Consider the following 25,477-nt stretch of genomic DNA (forward strand, 5'->3'; position numbering starts at 1 on the left):
CGACACCGGAAGCCTCTGCGGACCCGGCAAGCCGAGGGGGCGTTGTCTGAATGGTTCCGCTGCAGGTGGAGTCCGGCTGTCGCCGCCACTGAGGACCTGGGCGGCCGGTGACACCGAGGGCTGGGAGTGACCTCCGGAGGTAAGGTGGCTACGGCCGGCCCTGCGGATGTGCCGGGTTGGCGCGGGGGTTACGGTTCGAGGGAGGCCGAGAGCCCTTGGCGTCCCGCAACGCATAGACCCGCGGCCACCTTCGCATCCCCGGCGTGCGAGGCCAACGCGGAGCTGGTGGCTTCTGCGCGAGCCTGTGAGCTTCTCGTTTGGCCAGGCATCCGGGGACGTCGAGGCACAAAGGCCTGGGAGTCGGGCCTCCCTGGCCTCCTGCTTGTCTCCGGGCCCTGGGCAGCTGGCTTCGCTGCCTGGTCCCTGCATCCCCCTGTGGTAACAGAGCTCGGCCTTAGAGAGCCTCAGGACCTTTCTGTGCCTCAGTTTCCCATCCGTAAAGCGAGTTTTTTTTAGCAGTACCTACTTCGTCGGGACCTTGTAGGACTTCATGAGTTGGTGCAGGTAAAGTGCTCACCCAGTACTTAACAAATTTTAGCCGTTCTCGGCCCTTGAGACAGAGCCCAGCATGCAGGGTGGTCACTAAATGAAAGTTGAAATGGGTGTGAGCATTATATTGGGAGAAATGTTAACCGCAGGGCAGGTGTACCTGGAGGATAGGAAGGCTTCTGGCTTGAGCATTTTGGCCTGGAATAGTAGGTGTATTCTGCTGGGACTGCCATAACAGTGTACAACACAACACACCAGGTGACATAAACAGCAGGAATTAATTTTCTCATCGTTCTGTAAGCTGGAAGCCCAAGATCAAGGTGTTGTCTGGTTTGCTTGCTTCTGAGGACTATCTCTGGCCACCTACTTGCTGTGTCCTTCTGTGGTCTTCCTCTACACTCACATCTCTGGTGTCTCCCTTTGTATGCAGATCTCTTCTTGAAAGGACATCAGTTAGATTGGAATAGAGCCCACTCTCAGAGCCTCTTTTTAACCTAATCACCTTTTTAAAGGTCTGATCTGTACATGTAGTAAAATTCTGAGGTGCTGGAGAACGCAGTTGAGCATACAACACCTGCAGGGACAAAAAGGGAACTATCTGCCATCACAGGCAACAGAATGGCCAAGAGGTTTACAAAAAAAAAAAAAAAAAGGTAGGATGCTCCAAATGTTTTTTGTGTGCAAGGCGCCTTCTTGTTTGTACTTGTCTACATTTTCTTTCTTCTTTCTCTTTTTTGGTGGTACTAGGTGGTACTAGGGGTTCAACTCAGGGTCTCAGGCATGCTAGTAGGCAGATACTCTATCACTTGAGCCATTCTGCCAGCCCTGTTTTGTGTTGAGTTTTTTTGAGAGAGGGTCTTGTGAATTACTTGCCTCAGACTGACTTTGAACTTTGGTCTTCCTGATCTCTGCCTCCTGAGTAGCTAGAATTATAGGTGTGAACCACCAGCTGCCCTGCCACCTACAGCAGACCTTAAGAAGGTGAGCCTCCTCATTCTTGGTCTGGCAAACTTTACACTTAGGTTTTAGCATTGATGTTTCTTTCTTCAAAAAATTTTCCCCTGACCCTCCCCCCTAGATTAATTTCTGCCTCCATTTAATATACTTGTTTTTCTTACTATACTGATGCTCCATGAAGGCCTAGATTACATATCTGAGTTGTTTACCAATATACTCACTGTGCCTCGCAAATAGTGGATACTCTGAAATTAAGTGAATATTGAAAAACGGAGACACAGAGCTCGTGGAGGCCAGGGAGCAGACCTTGTTTAATTTGTCGGCAGTCTACCTTCACAGTATCTTGTACATGTTAGCCATAGAATATCCATTTTTTAATTCAATAATCCTTTGTAGTATGACCAAGGAAGCATGAAGCTAGAACCAAAGTTGAGGCTTGTTTGCTTGAAGCCAGTATTTTTGCCACCTGAGTGGGATAAGGGGCTAGGAGTAAGCCATTTGAAAACCATGATGGGCAAAGACCCCTTAAGGTAAGCTCAGAATTGAGGCACATGAACTGCAGACCTTTAGAGAAGTAATCTATTAATGGCCCTGCTGAAAAGTTCCCATGAATTCTGCCATTGGTGTTGGACCAGTTGTTGAATCACCCCACAAAACAGAAGGACCTCTGTGGTAGGACTTCCTGCAGGATGAAATTCCATGTGTCTCTTCTCTTTATAAGCATCTCTTCATTCATGACCATCCACGCTCTGCCTCGTGTGTTTCTTTTCCCATATTTCCATTGTTTGATGTCATTCTCACAAATCAGTCTGTCTAACGTTACTTTCTTGGTATAGATTTGTAGCTTTTAGGGCAAGAAGAAAACTTAAGTCATTTAGTCCAGTGGTAGACTCCTCCATTTTTACAGATGAAGAAACAGAGGCTCAGAATCTCCATCTGTTCCTATACTTAGCACCTACTAGGTCCAAGACACTGCTAGCTACAAGAGATACACTGATCAATGAGACGTACGCGGTCTGTGTGTCTTCAGTGCAAAAGGCTCCTTGTCACTTAGTGCTATAGTTAGGATTTTTTGGGGGGGGAGGTAGAACTTTGGTTTGAACTCAATGCTTTGTGCTTGCAAAACTCTACCACTTGAGCCACACCTCCAGCCCATTTTGCTGTGTTTATTTTGCAGATGTGCTTTCATAATTTTTCTGGTCTGGCCTCAAACTACAATCCTCCCAATCTGAGCCTTCCGTGTAGCTAGGATTGTAGGTGTTAGCTACCTACACCTGTTTATGGTTAGGATCTTAAATGTCCCCAAAGGCCCATGTGTTTTAGGCTTGTTTCCTGGAGTGGCACTAATGGGAAGCAATGAAAATTTTAAGAGGTGGGGCCTAATGGAAGGTCTTCAGGTCATTGAAGGCATGTCCTTGAAGAAGCTCGTGGGATCCTGCCTCTTCCTGTTGCTCTTCTTTACATCCTGGCTTTGAGGTGAGCAGTTGTGCTTTCGTCATGAGCTCCTGCCACAATGTGCCTCCTCAGACCCAAAGCAATGGGCCAGCTGATCATAAACTGAAACCTCTGAAACTGTGAGCCAAAATAAACCTTTCTCTTTATAAGTTGTTTTCTCAGTTTTTTTTTTTTTAAATACAGTAACAGAAAGCTGATTAACACAGTGAATTAGCTGCAAAGGTGAAAGAGAACCCTGTGTCCCATCTGACACACCCCAACGCCTTGTGGGCAGAGTGTTATTGCAGTGCTTACAGGGTTACCTGAGCCATCAGGCGTAGACTGTAGACTGAAGAGGCAACTGCTTGATCAAAGGGAAGCCTCTAGTGTCTTCAAAACACTTTGTCTTACAATTTTGTGGGTCAAGAATTCTTGGGTTCTCCAGGATGTCAACTGGGACCACTCTGTAGTAGTCAGTTGCAGGAGGGGCAGCCCTGGAGAACTAATAAGCTTCCCTGGGAATGGGTGGGCCCAGCGGAGCCCTTCTCCCCCTCTGCATGGCCTGTCCACTTAGTCGTTATACAAATGACCATGGTCTCCCAAAGCCCAGACGGGAGGTGGAAGTGTCAGCTCTTAAGGCCTGGCAGTGACCACAACTTTACACCTTACTTTTACCTGCTCTGCTGATGAGGGCCAGGGAGACCTAAACCCCACTGCCCCACAGGATGCCTGCGTGAGCTCGTCCTAAAACCTAAATGGAAGCGACAGGAGATTGAGAAAGGACAAAAGAGAAACATGCAAAAAGCTGGGATCAGATGGGCTGGGTGCCTTGGTGGAGACACACAACAGCCTCAACCACCTCCAGCGAGTTTATTATATACAGTGGCAAACAAGGAAGTAGAGCATTGTAGTTATCAGGAACAGGGGAACCTGCAATCACTACTTTCTGCATGTACCGGTACTGTTGCTGTTTGAAGGGTGTGGCATAAACATCCTTGTTCTTATGCGAAGCAGCTGTGCTGCATTTTGCTCTCCTACCTTCTGCAGCTGGGGGCCGTGCCGATCCCAGCCTGCAGGTTATTTGACATGGCTGTGCACATGTCAGGTTCTCCTAGGCTTCTCATAGTCCACTCTCCACAAAGGGGTGTCAGAAAGTCTGTGGCCAACTTTAATCCACCAAGTCCCTCATAGTCTTCATCTGTAAAGTTCAGGTAGTAGTAGTACAAATGTCACAGTTACTTTGGGGATTAAATGAGTTAGTAAGCATGAATGGCTTAGAATAGTGCCTGGCACATAGAAACCATTCTGTAAATATTTGTCATCAGGACTATGGTTAGATACAGGGTATATTATTTTTATAGTTGTTTATAGGACATGTAAGATGTATAAGAAATTCTTTTTCCACAGCTTTTTATAACCTTATTGGGGAGATTCAGTATTGATATCATGAAGTAATTTAGAGAACTATACAAAATAATATACAGTAGCAAGAATTTATAGTCAAGGTCAGTTGCAGAATGGTTGTATATCATCATAGCATTGGGCCGTTTCCAAGGAACTATTTGTTTTGGTGGATTAGAACTCAGGAGCTCTGGCTCTACCACTCATACATACTCCTGTTTGTTTTTTGAGACAGGGACTCTGTGTAGCTCAGGCTGGACTGGAACTCACGGTCCTCCTCTCTGAGCCTCCCGAGTAATGGAATTACAGGTGTGGGCCACTGCACCTATCCAGGATGTTTTTTCTATATCATTTCTACAGAGTTGGAAGATGTCTAGTGTAGATTCAGAATATTTGCTGTATTCCGACATTTAAGTTTTCAGGGGAAGGTTTTGGGTTTGCTTTTCATGTTCTTTGTCCCATCGGAGGCAGTACAGCAGCCTAAGAGAGCATCCTCTATGGCTCAGGAACCAGGATTCAAGTCCTAGCTTTGGCACTGACAGTTTTGGATCCTGGACGAATTACTTAAACTTCCCATTTTTCAATATTGTCACTTGCAAGTGGTGAGACTTGGGTTCTTCTAGAACTGCTTGAGTTCATGGATAAAGCATGCTTAGTGCAAGCTGTTAGTAGCCCATGAATGACAGCTAGTAATAATGCTAATAATAACAAGCCAACAAGTCTTCCCAGGCAGCCCATGGGGCTGGGCTAGAAAGCTCGTTACTCATTTGGCCATTACTGACTGGAAGACACAGACCTGGGGGCTCTGCCCACCACCCATGCAGCACTCCCTTTCTGTGTCCTCGTTTCGGGCAGTATCACACATGCCACGCTTCAGTGGGCTCTTACAGATGACTCTAGCCCCCCGATCTCATCCACAGATCTATGCCAGCTCCCCAGGCTCTGCACAACAGGAACAAAACTCCCACTTAGAAACAGGGAGGCTCAGAATGAGGAATAGGCTTGCAGGTAAGATGGTGGTGCAAGTTAGAGGTTATAAGTTGATATATTTGGAGCTGGTGGCAGAAGCAAAATTTCCAGATTTAGCTGTTGTCTCCTTAGACTAGGTGACAGCAGAGAATCAGTGTGACAGTCAGGAAAAGGGGGGAGGGAAGTGGCTGCATCCAAAGGCACAGTAGCATTTGCAGGGCTTGAGAGGAAAGAAGCACACGGCCCAGAGGTGGGACAGACGGACAGGGAAGAGCACCAGGACAGTCCCGTGGAAGGACTACTCCATGCTGTAGGAGCATCGGCTGGGAGGAGGGCAAGGCCTGGTGGGGTTGGTGGAAAGGTCTGTGTCGGCACAGAGGATGACAGTGTGACAGGAGGAGGGGAAGGAGTGGTGTGGGATGGTGTATAGATGGCCATTTAGAAAAGTGTGAAAGAGAAGACTGGTGGCCAGGTGACCTCAGGGAGGGCCTTGCTCTGGTGTCCTTTTTGGTCTGGTTTCAACATGGGCCATCCCAGTATGTGTGTGGGAAGCAGTAAGCCAGCAGTAAAGACATGGGAAGGCATGACAAAGCCCAGGTGGGCAGCAGGAAGGGTCAGGGGAGAAGGGCAGCTTGCTTCGCAAAGGAGGGGCATGCTACACCTGTGACGCCAAGGGAGTGAGGGAGAGCTGAGTAGAAAACTGGAACTAAGACACTCAAGGCGCTCCAGTTCTATCAGGTTACCCCTGCTGAGGCAGTTTTATGGGTGTGTGTTTTAAGCTGACTGAAGGAGCGCTGTGACAGGGAAACACAGAGCACTCAGTGGGTTTGGTGCTTTTGTTCCCGCAGTGTCTGTGAGTCTCTTAACTGTGTTCTCTGCCATAGGTCTCACGGTCAAGCATGGACCCTGTTGCTACCCACAGCTGCCACCTCCTCCAGCAGCTGCATGAGCAGCGAATCCAAGGCCTGCTTTGTGACTGCATGCTGGTGGTGAGGGGAGTCTGCTTCAAAGCGCACAAGAATGTGCTGGCCGCCTTCAGCCAGTACTTCAGGTGCGGGTCTACACTGTCTTCCACCTGCAGGGGGAGCTCTTCTCACATACGAGAGTTTTGGCCACATTCATTTTCTTCATGGACATTGCTGTCCTTATCTTTGGAATTTAAACAAACCTGGGGTTTCTTATTTAATTTTTAGTTTAATATTGTTACTGCTTTTGTGTATATAGTAACATGAAAAGAAAAGACAACTAAAATGTGTTTGGAATGAATGAAAACTTCGGAATTTTGCCTTTTAATACTGTGGTTAATTAATTTCAGTCTTCTATTTATATTTTGCTTCCTTTCAGGATAAAATGGTTGATAAATTGAATTCCTGGTAGGCGTTTTTCTCCAGTTAAGAAATTAGAGTGGGAAGACATCCTGTGTGCTCTTTTCCTTTTCTTTTTTTAAATGAATTTTGTTTTTTGTCCCTCATTTGGATTTTCTAAGAAAACAGTTGTGTTTCAATGTACTTAATATTATTATAGTTAAGTATTCTTCATAAATGAATTTTCTGGGAGCAGTTTATTTCTCTTCAAACACCAGAGTCCATCTCTCTTGCTTTTTTCTTTTGTATTCACAATGTACACATTGTGCTGCTCTACTAAAAATACATGGAACATGCTTTGCTCTTTCTCTGATAATCTTGAATCGCGAACTTAACTAAGCCTTGGTTCTTGCACACACTATACTACTATTATAAACGAACTGGCTTATTGGGGTGGAGGCAGTTTTGTTCCTGTGCAGGATGACCCCGACCCTTGGGCTTTGCTGTTGCCCATTTTCTTCTGTCTTTGCAGGACAGTGAGGTCTCACTGTGACATACTGGCTGCTTGAGCTGACATAAAGACAGAACCTGAAGGCCACCTGGGGTGAACAAGTGACCGCATTTGACAAAATGCCTTCCAGAAGCTTGCGAGACAGTTTATCTAACTCAGCTTATGACACTGTGCATTACTGCTTTGTTCACCTATGAACTTGGCATGTACCCAGAACAAAGAGCCCAGCCTTCTTCATTAATTCATGGTGCATTTTTCACTGTTGGTTTATGGACCATTAGGTTGCTGAAAAACTTAAAAGCCAAATAAATTACTGGTTATAAAGTAAATGTGTACTGAGGGTTAGTTTATTACAGCTGTTCTTATTTTTAAAGTTTTTAAGGCAGGTTGACATGGGAATATTGGTGTTTTTTGGCCTGAAATATGTCCTTTGTCAGACTAGGCATAAAATATCAAAAAAAGTGTATTTAATTTTCTGTACTCTAGTAGTATGTAATTAACACATGGATAATTACATTTTGGAACAACATTTAGAGCAATCTTAAATATGTTCAGAATAATTTTCAGAACTTCTTGATTTGTGATTTTTCAGCCATATTCCTATTGCGATCTTTTTAATTTGTAAATTTAGGAAATATATTTGAAAAATTTGAGATCTACTTTTGAAGGTTGAATACTATGTTAGTTAACTTTGCATGATTGTGACGAAATACCTGAAAAAAAATTAAAAAGAGACTAGGTTTATTTTGAGCTCCTGGTTTCAGAGGTTGCAGTCTGTGGTTGGCTGGCTCCATAGCTTTGGCCTGAGGTGAGGCAGAATACCACCGGTGGGAATGTGTGGTGGAGAGCACTGCTCACCTCATGGCAACCAGGAAGCAGAGAGAGAGAGAAAGGGGCTAAGATAAAAAGCAGTCTTCAAAGTCATACCCCCAGTGACCTACCTCCTCCAGCTAGGCCCCACTTTTGAATGACCCATGAAGCTGTGAACTCACCAGCCGATGAAGTTAGAGTCCTTATTAGAGTCACCTCTCAGTGACTCCCCTTCTGACACTGCTGCCCTGGGCACCAGGCCTCCACCACGTGAGTCTCTGGAGGACATTCCAGATCCAAACCATAACAAATACCCAACACACTAATTCTCTTGAATTGCTTAGTTGGTTGGTTTGTCAAACTGGTCTTAAGGATTAAAACACGCTTAAGATAAAAGTCTGTTCACAGGAGAAGTGGTTTGAATATGTGTTCATGTCCGTGTGAATGCCACCTATAAGAGAAGGTCAGCAGAGCGGATGAGCTGTCAGCACTGTAATGAATGCCCTTTCTTTTGTCAGGGGCCTCTTTCAGAACTCCTCGAGCCAGAAGAGTGATGTCTTCCACTTGGACGTTAAGAGCGTCAGCGGCATTGGGCAGATCCTGGACTTCATGTACACCTCTCGCCTGGATCTCAACCAGGACAATGTGCAGGCGATGCTGGATACGGCCCGGTGTCTGCAGGTGCAGATCGTTCTGAGCCTGTGCCACACATTTCTCAAGTCCACCTCTGCACAACAGCCTTCTGGCTTGCCCTGTGCTAGTGCCTTCTCCCTGCAGGGTGCGCTGACCCCCGAAAGCGCCTGTGTGTTGAGCGAACACTATCCCCCTCCCTTACTGCAGGAGTGTTCAGCTGAGGCCCAGCATGGGAAGGTTCTGGATGGATCGCATTCTCAGGCTCCATCTGTCAGTCTTCATCACTCCACAGGGGAAATGGCAAAGGCAGCCCCAGGTGCTTTAGATGGCAGCTGCACAGAGCTGCCTTGCAAACAGCCCAATTACTATTACAAACTCCGAGACTTTTACAGCAAGCAGTACTACAAACAAGCTGCTTGTCCCAGCCACGAGCGAGTCGCCGAGCAGCCCTTCACTTTCAGTGCCTCTGCAGACCTCGCTGCCGTGGAAACGCAACCTTGTGCTGTCAGTCATCCCGAATGTCTCCTGGAGTCTTCGGAACACTTGCCTTCCACCTTCTTGGCCCCACCACTGAGTGACTCTGCTCCAGACCCTGAGTCGGACGCCCCCTGTCAGCCACCTACCAAACAGATGAGGCTCAAAAAGGCTGTTCACCTGAAGAAATTAAATTTCCTCAAGTCACAGAAATCAGCCGAGCCAGCATCTGAGCCTAAGGTAGATGATGGATTAGCAAAGAGGACGGAACCCACCAGTGAACAGACAGGAGAGAAAGCCAGCAGCCAAAGCACCGAAGAAAAAGAAAGCCAGGAACTCGGTTCTGAGAATTTTAGTTGTGCTGTTAGTGGAACGGAGGTGCCTGAGGCCTCAGCTGCACCGGAGGACCAGTCCCAGTCCCTTCAGTGCCAGAGACAGTATGCGTGTGAATTGTGTGGGAAACCTTTCAAACATCCAAGCAATTTGGAGCTTCACAAACGGTCTCATACAGGTACACAACACGAGCACGCAGGCTGGGCAGGCCGGGAAGGACCCGCTGCTGTCCTTGTTTCTCTAAGAAGCTTCACTCTTTCTTGATGAGGTCGTGGATGTTTTCAACAATCGTGAGGGGTGCTGGCCATTTTTTACTTAGTATTTCAGCAATGCATCTGCAAGTCCTGTAAATGGTTTTATTAGAGCTGCTTTAAAAAGATGGCATACTTAAAAATTTTTTTTCTGCTGTACTAGGGTTTGCACTCAGGACTTCTTGGTTGCTAGGCAAGTGCTCTTCCACTTGAGCCACAGCCTCAGCTCCCATGCTTTTAATTTTGGAGTTACAGTTTTATGACAAACTGTCCATCTCTAAAGAAGTATAGTTGGTTACTTTGATGCATTCAAAATTTCTAATTCTAAGAATTCTTTAGAATTAGACTAAGCTTATTTTTCAAAGAATAATGTACATTAATTGTAAACTAAAGCAATTTCATTTGACCATTCTAAAAGTTCTCAGAAGTAATTTGAATACCTGATTTGAAAAATTATGATTTGGGAGGCAGGAAGTAAATTTTTTAATAAGAGTCAGCTTTAGCCATTTGATACTTCCAAATGAAAAATTCTTTCATTTTAGACGTTGAAGTTTCAAGGGTCTATTGTCTTAACTCATACCTTCTCCCCAACAGCATTTTTAAGGTGTGCAATACATGCCACATCATATAATCCTGTGTGTTACTTTCCTTCCTGTAATTAAATATGATGACGTTAATGAAACATTACAGCCAGAAAGCTGGGGCAGGGAGACGGTGAGTTTGAGGCCAGCATGGGATGCATAGTAGTCAGAGGCCAGTCTTGGGCTACATATTGAGACCCTTTGTCAAAAACCAGTGACTAAATAACGTCACAAACAAATGCAGTTGTACGTAGTTGTGAGAAGTGGCGTAGCACAGGACGCCTTCAGAACAACCGTCTGCAGCGCTGGGTAACGTGCTCCTTGGATCAGCGGTTTGCGGAGGTGATCGCCACCTCATTGTGCTGCTGGAGACTTCATGAACGTTAGCGCACTTGAACAGAAAGTGCTTTGTTATCACCAGTAGTATGAAACTACTCCATACCGAAGCACACAGTTTCAGTTTTGCCATGAAAAATTTAATGTAGGTCAATTCTGTTCACTTAAATTCCTACAGCCTAATGAATAGTGTAAGTTTTTAGAACCTTACCTGTTTAGCTTTAAAGAAACAAAATTAAGTTACTGATTCTGAGAGAATGTCTCTGAGTGCCAAATACAGGCAAATGGCAGAGACACTGGGATATAAATGTTCTATCGAGAATAGCAGCAGACTGTGGTCTAGGGAACCCTTTCACAGATCCGTGTGGCCCAGACTATTTCAAAGTAGTGCAAGACATGACTTGTCTTTTTCTTTTCATGTGTGTGTGGTGGAGGCTGCCAGTGGCTACATGGTGGGTGGCTCGGTGGCCTGTGAAATGTGTATTCATGTGTCCTAAATGTTACTGTTTCCATTTCCAATATGGTACATACTGATAGATTCAGCTCACAGACAACAAAGCTTTTAAAAGCCTGAATTTGAACAGTGTGAAGGGGGCCTGGACCAAAAAGCCTGAGATCAAACTGGAATAGGGTTATTATTAACCTGGTCACTGTGAGTCTTAGAGAGTGGTGACCCCTCTTTTTTCACACTCTTAATATGTCTCATGGGACTTTAACTTATCTATTAGCCCAATAAGTTCAGACATAAAGTGGTCTCAAAATACAGACTTACTATGATTATAACTTTCAGGGCTAAGGAAGCCATCAGACATTTTCAGTAAAAAATAAAAATAAGACTCTCCTAGCAGGATCCTCCAAATCTGGAAAGCTGGTTTCTTTAAGGTAGTAAGACCTGGCAATGTAGTAGGGAACGAGAGCAGTATTATTTTTAAAGAGGGTCTCAGTGAAACCATTGGATTTGAGGAGCCTGGGTCAGAATGAAGGTCCTGAGGCTCAGTCTTTTGTCAGGATTATGCAGCGCCTTGAGCTGTACTTTCTGTGAGGTCTTTGCACACTATGTCCAGAACTACTGTGGCTAGTCACAGCAATTCGTTTTATTGCAAAGTGTGATACTTTAGTTACTGAAATCAGAGGTGACTAAGAAGACAGCAGAGGAGCACCTCCCCGATGAGGAAGTCTCCCTTCGGTGAGCATGTCCTATCTCAGGAGAGGGCTTTCCCCTGTCCCACGTGTCTCAGGAGTCCACTCTGTTGGGGTCCCCTGCTCACACCTTGTGCTGTATGAATGGGTCACCCTCTCTGCATTAGGAGTCAGTGGTCAAGTGGAATTAAGCTGAAGAAGAGGTGAACAAGTTCACGCTGTTCAGCAAGCAAATGCCCATTTGATTTTCAGCTGAACGAAAACCTGGGTATTCTTTGGACATAAATAAATACATTTGATTTCACCATGGGTTTATATTTAGAGAACAGTTTGACTTTTATCATCTCTAGCATCTTGGGGTAAAAAGTAGAACAAGGAAGTAGAGACTCCAGTTGTCCTACTGATGGGATAAAGAATGTAATGTTCTTTTTTGAAAGAGAGGACACAAGAGGTCAAACATCTTAAACAAAAACTACTATTGTGTACATACTAGTACTGATTTTACAAATTGTTCTGTTTTGTTTTGCTTTGTTTTAGGTGAGAAACCTTTTGAGTGTAACATATGTGGGAAACATTTCTCTCAGGTGGGAATACTCTTATTTACTGTTATAATTGGAAACTTGAACCCCAGTGTTTATTTTTATTGCAAATAAGACACACTTTTGTACTTGTGAGAGAAACTTCTTTTTTTTTATTATTTTATTATTCATATGTGCGTACAAGGCTTGGTTCATTTCTCCCCCCTGCCCCCACCCCCTCCCTTACCACCCACTCCGCCCCCTCCCTCTCCCCCGCCAATACCCAGCAGAAACTATTTTTCCCTTATCTCTAATTTTGTTGTAGAGAGAGTATAAGCAATAATAGGAAGGACCAAGGGTTTTTGCTGGTTGAGATAAGGATAGCTATACAGGGAGTTGACTCACATTAATTTCCTGTGTGTGTGTGTTACCTTCTAGGTTAATTCTTTTTGATCTAACCTTTTCTCTAGTTCCTGGTCCCCTTCTCCTATTGGCCTCAGTTGCTTTTAAGGTATCTGCTTTAGTTGCGAGAGAAACTTCTGATGATGCCTGTAACCTAAACACTTCAGACTGAATCAGGAAATGTTTTTCAAGAGCACAAATGTCGAGCTCATTGCTAACACTTGTTGTACGTGTGAGTTCTCACAATACCTTTTCCCATTCAGGATGGGTCCAGCCCTGGTGTATGTGCTGGCTTTAGTGCCTGAAGTTCTGGGTAGCCCACACTGAGTGTGGCTTTTTCCCCAAGGCTCCAGGTTATGCTGGGATAGGACAAGATAGTCTTCTTATTCTTACTAGAACTGAGATTTTAGGAAGATGGGGATAAATAGGCAAAACCATTTTTATTCCCTGCTTTTACTGCTGGCTTTCACCCAACCTCTCATCATTTGGACATGGATTATCTCACTTAGCAAACATTCACTGTATCTTCTTTCTGTCTGAAATATAAAGAACCCTGAATTCCAGAGGTGAATCCAGGGTGGGAAAGAAGGGTCCTTCAGGGTACAGAGCTGGCACTGTGGACCTACACACTGTGATAGATGTTGTGGTCCTGCATTCAAGTGCTCAGCCAGGAAAATGATTTTGAGTTGGTCCCCGTAGGGGAATGGGAGACCTTGGCAGAGTAGGGTTTGGGAAGGCATGGAAAAGGGAAGGCAGTCTTGTCACATAGCCCTCCCCCAATTCTCTCAGCATCCTCTGCACCATTGAGGTGTCAGTTTTGTCTTCCCTTGTACCCAGACCTACCAGATCTTCCCTCTTGCTGACCCTGTGTGTTGTGATCTTCCCTCACATGGTCAGCCCTATTCTTCCTGGGTGATTAATCTAAAGCCATGTCTCAGTATATCAGGACCATCAGGATGCCTTGTGCTCTGGAGGTGTTCAGTGCATATTTGATGAGCTACTGCAGTGGCCTTCTACCACCATTCCAGTGGGGACCCTACTGCCTCCTGCCAGCCCAGTCTGGGGTCCAGATTTGAACCCTGACTGCCAGAGCTTACCGTGCTATGACCTTGGGGGAGTCAGTTTCCTTATCTGTAAGGCAAAGATAAGACTGCTTACCCTAGTGGAATGTGCCAGAACAAGGACTGCAGAATGCTGAGTTCTTAGTTCAGGCCCAGCACACAGCACGTGCTGGGGATGCTACTCCTCCCCATCCTCTGGCCCTCATGTCCTCCTGCCTTTTCAGTCCTCCTGCTCCACATCCTGGTCTTCCTGCGGCTGTCCCATCCCTGCACCCCCACCGTTTTCATCCTGGCTGCTTTGGTGTGGCAGGAAAGCCTAAGACTGGATTCATGGCCATTGATGAGCAGTCACTTCTCTGGACCTCAGTCTGTCCTTTTTAAAATGGAGATACTGTTGTTTTGTGGAGCTATTAGGAAGACTAAATAAACATGAATGCCCTCTCCACCTTTCAGTTGTGATGATACCGTGAGTTCCGTCTTCCTGCTCAGAACCTTTCTGTGGCTCCCATTGGTAACCAGGGTCAAAACAGATGTTCGGGCGTCCTCACAGCTACCCCTCTTCTCTCCAGATGCTGACACCTGTGCCTGCCCTCAGAGATGCTGAGTCCCTGGTTAGGGTGGGACTCAAGTGTTAACAGTTTTATTTTCATTTTATTTACTTATTTTTGGGGAAGGACTGGGGTTTGAACTCAGGGCTTCACACTTACAAAGCAGGAGCTCTGCTGCTTGAGCTACTCCTTCATTCCATTTTTCTCTGGCTGTTTTGGACATGGAGTCTTGTGAACTATTTGCCCTGACTGGCCTTGAACCATGATCCTCCTGATCTCAGCCTCCTAGGTGTCTAGGATTTCAGGTGTGAGCCATGAGTGTCTGGCAGGTGTCACTGTTGTAAACACTGGTTTTGCTGTGCTTCCAAGCTTGAGAACCCCGCTTTACACCTTGACCTGCACACTTAACCTCTTAAATCCTGCCAGGTGCACCCTTGTCTGCTGCTGATTGTTATCTGTACTTCTTTTGGGTATTTTTGAATGTAGTTATCTGTAGCTGTGGTTTTCAGATTTATAATGTCATTTTATTTCCATAGTGAAGTGATAAAATTTTTGTGAACAGGACTATTTTAAAAACTTCATTCAGCAAGTGTTCATTGCAAGCCACAGTGTCCTGAGCTGTCCATGAGCTCTGCTATGTGCCAGGAGGGGACAACATGAGCAAGGCCTGGAGGAGCCATCATTCAGAGGAAGAAATAGTTGTGTAAGCAATCAAGGTCAATGACACTCTAGGAATGGCACAGTCAAAAAGAAGAGAGTGAAGAGAACAAGGCTCAGAGAAGTGGTGCTTGCTCATTATCAGTGGCCTCGAACCCACACAAGGCAGCCAGGATGGAAACTGTCATTTGGGGCAGGGCAAGGACAGGCAATGCATTGGAGCCCCTCAGTGAGCCTTGGGGACAGCTAGAGCTGTCCCAGCTTCACCTCTGCCAGATGCTCATTTTGAAATGAGTTGGAATGAACATTTTCGGTCATGGAATTGGGATGATCCATGCAACCCCCACAATGCTGTTCATAGTACACTGAGTTCCTTTTGAATGAGGGTTTGAAAGTCAGAAAACAAATACCAGTCGGTTCCTCATCTCTTTACTGACAGCTTAGTATCTGGTGGTTAGTCTCCTTTTAGTTAACTACCACTTTAATAATGAGTCAGGCACTATGGTGTCCTCTGGGCTTGTGATACAATCTACACATTTCATCTGCCTGGCACTTCTGTGCCTGCATTTTAGAGTATGGCCATGTCACCTGGGTGCTTGCTTCCTGTGCGGCACACATGGGTGAGCAAGTCATGTGCAGCGAGCCCAGACAGCAACAGGGGGGAAAGGGTGAGTCCAGCTATCTTTGGAAGAGGAACAGACTTGTTCTGTCCCTCCACGGAGGCAGAAAGAGAAGCACTGGGCATCTGGTACAGAAGGATGTGTTCTGACAGGCAAAGGATGGTCTTGAGGGGGTTCAGAGGCAATGTCCTCCAATGGCACTGTCCAAACAGAGTGACTCCCTGTGTCATGTTCAGTGTGCCATCTGCCAGCCATAACTCAGATGCAGGGTCCCAGGATGCTGGGACTGATGGCAACATGACTTTTTCCCCATCCATGATGAAAATGCAAAAACAAAGGCATCTTAATGACTTGTCCTAGGTTACTTATGTTTCAGCTCAGGTGATTTCCCACACTTTCCATGTTATTTGTCAAACGTCATTTTATCAGTGTAGTGATCAGTGTTAGCTGGCATCTCTGCATTAATCCTTAGGGTATTTCTTTTTAATTTTACTACTCAGTGAAACTCTTAAAGTCTTAAAACTCCTAAATGAGATGACCTTTGAAGCTCTGAGGTCTTTCTAGGCATGGTGAATCACATCTGTAATCCCAGCTACCTAGGAGATAGAGATCAAGAGGATCACAGTTCAAGTCCAGCTTAGACAATAAGTTAGTGAGACCCCATCCCAACCAATAAGCCGGAGATGGTGGTGTGTGTCTGTGGTCCCAGGTACATGCCGTAGGTAGGATGGTGGTCTAAAGCTAGCCTTGAGGAGGGGGTATCCTGGAGACCCTACCTGAGAAGCAACTAGAGCCAAAAAGAACTGAGCATGGCCCAGGTGCGAGGCAAGTTCAAGTTGCTGAGCCAGTACTACCAAAAATAATTTTAACAAGATCTGAGATCCCCTTTGTTTCTATTCAGGATTCTCTGACTTTTACATAACACTCAGCTGCCATTGAAAGAGTGCTCGTGACATGAAACAGAGGTCAGTTTTGTTCATGGTGGAGCCTGGTGTTCAACTCCTGTCAGAAAGGTTATTATAAGAATTATTCAGCTCAGATGTTACTTCTTTTTTCCGGCAGTCTTTCTGTTACAAATTTCATCTTAATCCAAAATGGCATGTACTAAGAAAGAATCAAAATTCCTTTTGTGCTAATATCTTTAGCAAAGTTTAAACAATATGAGTTTTGGTGTCAGCAGATAAACCTGAATTAGCACATTCAGTCCCAGTCTGATGGCCCAAGGCTAGTTTCTCTAAGGTGTAATACTACCTTATAGACAGTGTGGCAACTAAGCCACTTGGCAAGGGCTCCCTCCACGGCAGATGACAGCTAGTCATCGGTAGGTACCACTGGGTAGACAATTCTTAAGACATGGTCTATACACGTGTTAGTACTAACAAATGGCAAGCGTTTACCAAGGTTAGAAGCACCGGCCACATTCAAATAACACATTTTGGGGTTTCTGTGTGGTCTTGTACAAATTTTCTGAATGTATTACGGCATTTTATTTTTGCCTGAATCATTGCATTGGTTTTACTTAGCCTACTTTTATGCTGTTATCACACCAACACGTGCCTTTTTATCTGGAGGAAAAACAATTATTTTCATTATGTATTTCCTTTATGAAATAAACATGTTAAAGCTTTTTAGTGCTGCTTTTTACACCATTCAGTAGAAGACCATTGGGATGTATTTGTTTTGAAACCAGCAATCCCTCTTTTTTTTTTTTTCATTTTTCTTTTATTATTCATATGTGCATACAAGGCTTGGTTCATTTCTCCCCCCTGCCCCCACCCCCTCCCTTACCACCCACTCCGCCCCCTCCCTCTCCCCCCACCAATACCCAGCAGAAACTATTTTGCCCTTATTTCTAATTTTGTTGTAGAGAGAGTATAAGCAATAATAGGAAGGAACAAGGGTTTTTGCTGGTTGAGATAAGGATAGCTATACAGGGCATTGACTCACATTGATTTCCTGTGTGTGGGTGTTACCTTCTAGGTTAATTCTTTTTGATCTAACCTTTTCTGAAGTACCTATTCCCCTTTTCCTATTGGCCTCAGTCAGCAATCCCTCTTTTAAGAGGAAAATGCAGCTTTGATACAAATGGACTCAGTCTGCCTTTTAGTCTTGACAAGTGATTTATAAACTGACCTACACCAGGAAGGGTCCAGTCTAGCCCCAAGCAGGTGCTGCTGTTCAGAACACTGTGTCACAGCGATCTGACTGTCCAGGTGGCCCTGTCCTGGGTGGCAAAGTGGCTGTCCTCTTGACTTTTCAGAACATGCTGGTTTATTTACAGTTTTCTTCATGAGTGGAGATGACTTTAGCCTCACAGAGCAGTGTTAACTCTGGCCTAACAGAGTTGGGACAACTGCCTTGGTCCCCTGAATCTCAGCTTTTCACCTAGAAGTTAGAGGGAATAGCAGTTACTACTGGCATGCAACAGCCTTGTTAGAATCTCAAGTGTTTATTGCTGTTGATATTTGTTATTTGATCATCGCTCAGTCATTCTACTAAAAGCAGAACATCTCCCAAAGCTTTGAGAAATTCTTTCTCTGTGATTATTGAAAATAAACCTCAGTTTAATCTGTCTTTATGATGGTCTCGAGGTAGTGCTGGCTCCGTGTTTCCCAGGGTTTGATTGCCATCACGAATCTTCCATGTTGTATCTTCAGATGACATTTATACTGTGAGCTTCTACTCACAGGTAGACATCAGATTCATCTTGAAGCCTGTGTAACCAGACCTGTCTTTGCATTTTACTTCTATTTTGCAAATTTTAAAAGCTGAGTCCATAAATTGGATGTTGTTCGTTCTCACTTTTGGCTCTCTTGTGGATTATGCCTACTCGTTACTGCCCATGGGTGTATTAGTTTATTTTTCTGGGTTTGTTTTATTTTGTTTTTTGGCAACAGAACACTATAAAAAATTAAATGGGGAAAATGAGAGTTTGAGACTATTAAACCGTAGCAATAGAAGGTTTTGTCTCCAGATCCTAATTTGAAACATTACCAAGTAGCTTTTCAGTATCGGAGGCACTTGGGTTTTAATTTCGCTGTACTTTAGGTGTTTAATACTGACTTCCCATTGATTAGTGCATGGCACTGTGCCTCATGATCTCCGCTCCAGCACTGTTCTTTGCAGAGTCCTGCTAGCTTTGCCAGTTAGAACACATAAGCCCTGCATTGCTATTGTGATTCTCTTGATTTGCATTTTTACAAGAGGTAAAAATGACAAGCCTGCCAGGCAGAGCTGACTGTAATGCCAAAGAAAATGCTTTCTAGAAGTCTTCCCTTCTTATGAAAAAATCATGTTGTTTTTTTAAAAAAATAGTAACTACTGAAATAAGCATGTACAAGTGCTTATTTTTCCAAATGATGTTACAAATAGATGGTTCAAATAAAATATATCAAGGTCTGTTTGAAATACAGGCTTGGGTATGGGAACCACCTCCGCAGAGTGTCAGACCCCTTTGCAAGGGAGGCGCCATGGAGTGGCCATTTGAGCCAGGCCACAACCAGGGGCCTGTACAGCAGATGGCTGGGCAGAGGTGAATTGGCATTCCTGACTGGCCACTTTTGAGTTGGTTCAGCTAGTCTTCACTGGAGTTGGGTGGGAACCTGGCTAAATCTGTTAGTTTTCTTTTTGAATTTACACAACTTAAAAAAAAAACCAAAAAACAAAAAAAACCTTCCATTATCCATGTGTTTTCCTTTTCCTCTTTGCAGGCAGGTAACTTGCAAACTCACCTCCGCCGGCATTCTGGTGAAAAGCCATACATCTGCGAGATCTGTGGAAAGAGGTCAGTGCTGGACTTGGTCTGCACATGTAAGGAGCCACTGTGCTCTGAGTGCCCAGTGCCCTGTCACTATGGTACATTCACACCCTCTGGCTGCTCATGTGACACACAAGAGAGTAAGAAGAAAAAAAATGAAGGACAGGAATCTTAGGAAGAAAAGGGGACTTGACATGGAATGAATTATTTCATACTAAAACTTTCATTTATTCCACAGTCATCCCTGAGAATATATCAATGTCTCCAAGGAGGGGAAATGGCACTAAACCTCAGGAGACAAGGTGACAGAAGGTGCCTGAGCCCATACAGGCTGTAGGTACATAGCAGGAAGGACGGCCCTCAGCCTTAGTGTGGGTGGGTTTCCACCTGGGATGAGCAAGCTGACCTGCAGCAGAGGCTCTGCCTCTTGAGGTGGCATGAGCCATGTGGCAGTTCACTCCTCCACGCAGCATGGTGTCAAGTGGTCTGTCCCTCCTGTGCCAAGGTCCCCAGTCTCTCCCCAACTCCCCTCGCTAGATTACTTGTCTAGCTGTGCTAGACAGCAGGCATCAGCCAGGCCCACGTCACAAGCCTGATGGGCACTGCTCACCCCGCGTTTGTACTCTTATCACTTACTCATTGAACGTTGGTTATGCCTGCCATATGTAATGGGAGTATAAACCCCAACCATACAGGTTTCTCTGCCCATGACAAGTTCACACTGAAGAGCGTTGAGATCAGATGGATGCAGGGACAGTTAGAAGTCGGAGTCCTCCCACACAGCCTGCAGCACACAGAAGGAGAAGCAACTCCTGAGTTCCATTCTGGAACACATGTGAACCTGCAATGGTAGAAAACAGAACGAAATGAGAGCCCCCAGCAAGCCAAGTATCCCTTCCAGCCACAGCTGTGTGAGCAGTGAAAGCCAAGCTCAGTGCCAGGAATTACCTGCTCTCACCAGGTGCCCAGCAGCATAGACCCACTGCCTCAGACGTCACTTCACACGAGCTTCTGGGTGTCTTCTGCAGTGTTTTAAACCGGAAGCTCCTTAGCTCCATGTGAAGTCATCTATACGTGCCACACCTTCCTAGAATAGAGCACACCAGAGACTTCCATGGAGCGAGCCTGGGTTGGGATCACCACCTGAGCAAGCTGGTGACCATCTCTGCACTCAGCTTCCCCATCTGGAAGGTGGGGAGTGTGACACAGTTGGGGTGCTGGCTGTTAGACATCTGTCTTGTCACCTGGCTCACAGCAGCTGCTCAGTGCTTGTTGCTCCCTCTCCATTTAGTTCCCTTCATTTCTGTGTTTCAGGATAGGTGTTTGTGGCCCCCGGAGACAAATGAGAGCACTCGTTCTCTAGGGGTGTTCAGGTTATAGGAGGGCAGGCTCTCAGAAACCTTTACGGCCCCACTGCATCTCAGCTTCTGAAACCCTGGGACTCCCATGTACAAGTCACCCTGTCGTGAGAAAAGCCAGTGTTCCTGCAAAACCCTGGACTGTCTTTAAGGTGCTTCTTTGCTTGGCCCCACCACACTGGGGTGTGTCCCACAAGCCCCTGGCAGGACAGTACCAAAGGGCCTTGCTGTCCTCAGAACTAGACCCTTCTCTTTCTCTAGCTCCTGACATAATGATGCTAAACTACATAACCTCTGACTTTGTGCTGTTTAAAACCAAAGAAAATATTTTAACAACAGAACTTGGATTATTTTCTACTTTCCCTCAAACCGAGGGAGCAGGCAAGGTTTTTGTTTGGTTTTGTTTTTTGTAGTACTGGGTTTGAACTTGGACTCTACACCTTGACCCTCCACCAGCCCTTTTTTGTGATGGGTTTTTCGAGATAGGGTCTCACAAACTTTTTGCCCAAGCTGGCTTTGAATCGTGATCCTCCTGATTTCTGCCTCCTGAGTAAACTAGGATTACAGGCGTGAGCTACCAGAGTCTAGCTAGGCAAGGTTTTTAAAGTGCACGTTTCAGGTGACGTCAGGCCACACCTAACTCCGTTCTGAAGTAGTGGGAGCAGAGTCTCCTGCAGTGACTGGGTTACAAAGGTCCTCAGTGGAGTCACCAGGCACAATAACGTTTTCTAATTGCCTTGCAGGTTCGCAGCCTCTGGTGACGTCCAGCGGCACATTATCATTCACTCGGGAGAAAAGCCGCACTTGTGTGACACCTGTGGCCGAGGTACAGCTGCGCGCTTCCTTCGCGCACCTTCTGCATCAGGTGCTCGTCCTTCCACTCACCCTGCTGTGCTCTCTCTAGGCTTCAGCAACTTCAGTAACCTGAAGGAGCACAAGAAGACGCACACGGCCGACAAGGTCTTCACCTGTGACGAGTGTGGAAAGTCCTTCAACATGCAGCGGAAACTGGTGAAGCACCGCATCCGGCACACGGGGGAGCGGCCCTACAGCTGCTCTGCCTGCGGTGAGTCTCCCCGCGGGCTGCTGAGGGCGAGGCGCCCTGCCCCACTGCCCCACGTGTGTGCTGGGACGGTGCTTGCTGATGCCAGTGGGGCCGCAAGTGCATACGTGACTGACACTGGTCTTCACAGTGTTCTGCTTAGAACAGTGAGGAAGTGTGCATGCTGTAGAATTCACCACTTAACATGAACAGCTCAGTAGGCTTTGTATATTCACCAAGTTGTGAGACACCACCGTGTAATTTTAGGACCTTTTTGGCACCCCTAAAGAAACCCCGTACATTAGCAGGCACTTTCATGTCCCAGCCACCCGCAGCCACTGGTCTGCCTCTGTCTGGATTTGCCTGTGTGGACATTTCTGTAAATGGAGCTGTGTGGCACAGGTCTTTGTCACATCTGCTGTGAGAACCATGTACTTGGTTTTGCCTGGTCGTGTCTGTTTCCTCGGGGTCATGGGCAGGCTTGATGCTGACTGAGGTGGCTTCCAGTTCTGAGCTTTGCAGCATTTAGAGCTGCTGTGTCTCCGGTCCTTCCACAGTTCTCTGCAGCCTTCCCTCCCATCCCCGACGTGTAACTGCACTTCCCAGAGGCGGTGAGCTCTCTCCTCCAGCTGGCCTTTCTCAGCCCTGCGCTTTGGAGCACTTTTCTTGGAGACTGTTCCTGGGGCTTTCCGGCCCTCTGGGTGGTTCTCTAATTGGATTCAAGCAGCTGCAGGATGAGCTTTGCTGATGAGCATGTGACCCACTGCATCGCAGTACAGGTCACCCTCTGCTCTCAGAGCAGCTGGCCATGGAGAGGCAGGGGCCACTCTGCCATGCCCTCCTCATGGCAGGGACCCAGGCTGAGCCAAGTGCCTCTTGAAGGAGAGACTTCTCTCACCCCCTTCTGTCCTTGTGGTAACTTGACTGTGACTAAGGACCCTGAAAATGGTTGCCCCACCTCCCCCAGGAACCCAACTGTTTTCTCAAAGACCGTGAAAGAAAGACAAACGCATCATGCCCAAAGATGTCAGTGGAACCGCTTGTGTGTATCATGTTTTGTAATAAGCAGTTGGAAACAGCAGTAAAGGAACAGTTAGGAAGCTTTTACTCCAGAAAGTACCACGAACCTGAACGCACTCTAAAGATAACATAGAGCTGTAGAAATACTTTCACTGTCGTGTTATGTGAGGAAAGCCCAGCGTTGAGGAAATCGTAGAAGTAGAGCACAGCAGAGTTACTGTGGTGCGGTTTTATATGGAAAAGGGCCCAGAGTTTTTAGTGCATGGGTGGTCCCATCCAGTTTGACTGTTCAAAGGCCTTTTTCTTAATACCCTGCCTGTTGCTAAATGACTGTGCATTCACAGTTAGGGACATGCTGTAAGAAGTTCCAAATATATCCCCATATATAAATCATGCATTTTACTCTCAAAGAGACCTTCATAAACATGATATATCCTCTATAGAAGAGTTAGTTAGTTGTGGAGTTTTCACTTCTCCTCCTACCTGTTTTGGAGATAAATCTCTTACCTGTGTCTCATGCCTGCAGGAGAGAAGAACACACACAATCTGTTACAACTGAACACAGACACCTTCAGGAAAGGCAGCCCTGATTTTAGACTAGCCCTGTTTAGACTTAGGACACTTGAGTGGCCCTGAAAGGGAAGAGCTGTGGCTCTCAGCCAGATGGCAGGAGCAGGCCCGCTGGCTGCCCAGGTGAGCCCCATGCAGGGGACTCAGTGAGTCCCTAGAAGACTTGTGCTGAGATGCTCAAAACCTGGCCTTGTTGGAAAGGGACCACAGCTTGGATGTAGCACCCCAAAGTGAGCAGTGCCACGAGACCACCAATTCTACTGCATGTCTTAGGAGGGGGACAGGGAACCCTTCTAGAACAGCCACTTCTAAAACCATCACTTTGTCTCCTCAGGGAAATGTTTTGGAGGCTCAGGTGACCTGCGCAGGCACGTCCGTACTCATACCGGGGAAAAGCCATACACGTGTGAGATCTGTGACAAGTGCTTCACCCGCTCTGCTGTGCTCCGGCGGCACAGGAAGATGCACTGCAAAGCTGATGCTGGGAGCCCAGATGTGCTGGATGAGCTCGGTCAGGCCATTGAGACCTCCGACCTGGACAAGTCTCAGAGCTCTGATTCCTTCCCCCAGGACATGGCCGTGACCTTGATGCCAGGGTCGGTAAAGCTCCCTGGGCACCCAGGAGAAAATGCCACAGCAGAATTTGATGAGCACTCCGCCAACTCTTACTGTAAGCTACGCTCTGTGCTCCACCCTCCTGGGGTGAGCGACCAGGAGAAACTGAGCCTGGATCCCACTAAGCTTGCCAAGCCTCAGGTGCCGCAGAGCCAGCCCCAGGTGTACACTTACTCAGACACAGACACCTCAGCTGGCAGTGAGCCCCTGCCGGCTGATGGCATGGCCATGATCCGCTCCTCCCTGGCCACTCTGGACAGTCACTGCAGTGATCCTCTGGGCAGCCGTGTGTCCTCCACAGCTTACAGGAACTCAGAGGGGCAGTTTTTCTCCAGCATGACCCTCTGGGGGCTAGCGATGAAGACACTGCAGAATGAGAATGACTTGGACCAGTGATGTATCACGTCAGCGTCCCCAGCACTGGTGAAGTTTGTCAGTGGCTGACTGGTCTCAAGGCTACAGGAGTGAGCTCTCCTGCCCGGTCCTGCTGTCTGACCTCTGACCTCCAGAGATGATTTAGGTGATTTCCCTCCTGGTGGCTTTAGGTTACCTGAGCGTGGTCTCAGGGTTGGAAGAAAGACCTGCTGGCCCCCATGGCGATGGCCAGGGAGTGGGGTGTTCACGTCCCTGCAGCCGAGGGCCCAAGCATCTTGTCAGTTCAGCTAGTGTGAGTGTACCTGTGTCAGCTGCTGTGCACTGTGGTCATGCTAAAGGAAGTTCATGTGTAATACGAATACTATTTTTAATTTTTATAAGACACATTCATAGCATTTTGTATTTTTAAATATTTACAGATTCTATTTGTATATGAAGCTCAATAATATAACTTAAATAAATGGAATTTGCTTTTCTAATACATGTTTTCTCCAGCACCTTCATTACTCTGAAGACCATAATGATATAAATACCAATGCACGAGACCCTGGGTTAGATCCTCAGCACTGCAAAAAAGATATTTTGTGGTACTTGGGTTTGAACTCAGGGCCTCACGCTTGCTAGGTGCTTTACCACTTGAGCCAAGTCCTCAACCCTCACTGCCAAAAATAAAATAAAAATAAAAACTCTGAAGACCGGGATGCCAGGATAAGTCCCAAGTCCTGTCATTCTGTTGTCCCAGCCTGCTGGGTCTAAGCGCAGGCAGAGCAGCTGACTGCTGACAGTCACTTCCTGGGTTGGTCACAGCCAACCACTCAGACTCTCAGGGTGTTTTCTGGGTTCGCTTTCTTCAGTGTGAGATAAATACCATGCATACAACACTCAAATGACCTCATACCACTTGGAATTACCCGCCAGGGTCTGGCCCCAGCCCTGTATTTTCTCCTCTTCCTCCTGGCAGACCTGAAGTTCTCAGAACACCGTATCCACAGCACTGTCACTGGAATGTCCAGGTGACATCGCAGGTGTGGAAGTGTAGCTGCCATGTGGCACAATGTGGATTTTGTAGGACTAGAATGTTCAAGAGCACCCTTGATCCTCACCTTAGCACCTCTAACTCAGGAGTGTATGTACCCAGCAAAGAGAGTTTCATAGAAAACAGCACAGTCGTGGAGCAAAGGCAACTGTGAAGTCAGGCTCGGGGTCCTTCCTGGTGTCCCAGCTATCTGCTGCATTGCAGTCCCCAGGGGC

At 46.4% G+C, this 25,477-nt stretch overlaps 1 protein-coding gene across 3 annotated transcripts; it reads left to right on the top strand.

Annotated features, from left to right (window-relative positions):
* The first annotated feature begins 8 nt into the window (after positions 1-8).
* On the top strand, positions 9-24,707 carry Zbtb49 (zinc finger and BTB domain containing 49). Of its 3 annotated transcripts, XM_020178355.2 has the most exons (8): positions 9-139; positions 6,195-6,361; positions 8,454-9,553; positions 12,221-12,267; positions 19,200-19,273; positions 21,348-21,430; positions 21,509-21,670; positions 23,571-24,707. In XM_020178355.2, exons 2-8 carry the CDS (start codon positions 6,210-6,212, stop codon positions 24,245-24,247), a joined length of 2,295 nt encoding a protein of 764 aa, XP_020033944.2. In that variant the 5' UTR covers positions 9-139; positions 6,195-6,209; the 3' UTR covers positions 24,248-24,707. The 3 variants fall into 3 exon arrangements, with proteins under 3 accessions (XP_020033944.2, XP_073898724.1, XP_073898725.1); XM_074042623.1 differs by having other exon boundaries at positions 21,348-21,670; XM_074042624.1 differs by lacking the exon at positions 6,195-6,361 and having other exon boundaries at positions 16-139; positions 21,348-21,670.
* Positions 24,708-25,477: the final 770 nt, after the last annotated feature.

The sequence above is a fragment of the Castor canadensis genome, chromosome 9 (assembly GCF_047511655.1).
Source record: "Castor canadensis chromosome 9, mCasCan1.hap1v2, whole genome shotgun sequence".
NCBI lineage: Eukaryota > Metazoa > Chordata > Mammalia > Rodentia > Castoridae > Castor > Castor canadensis.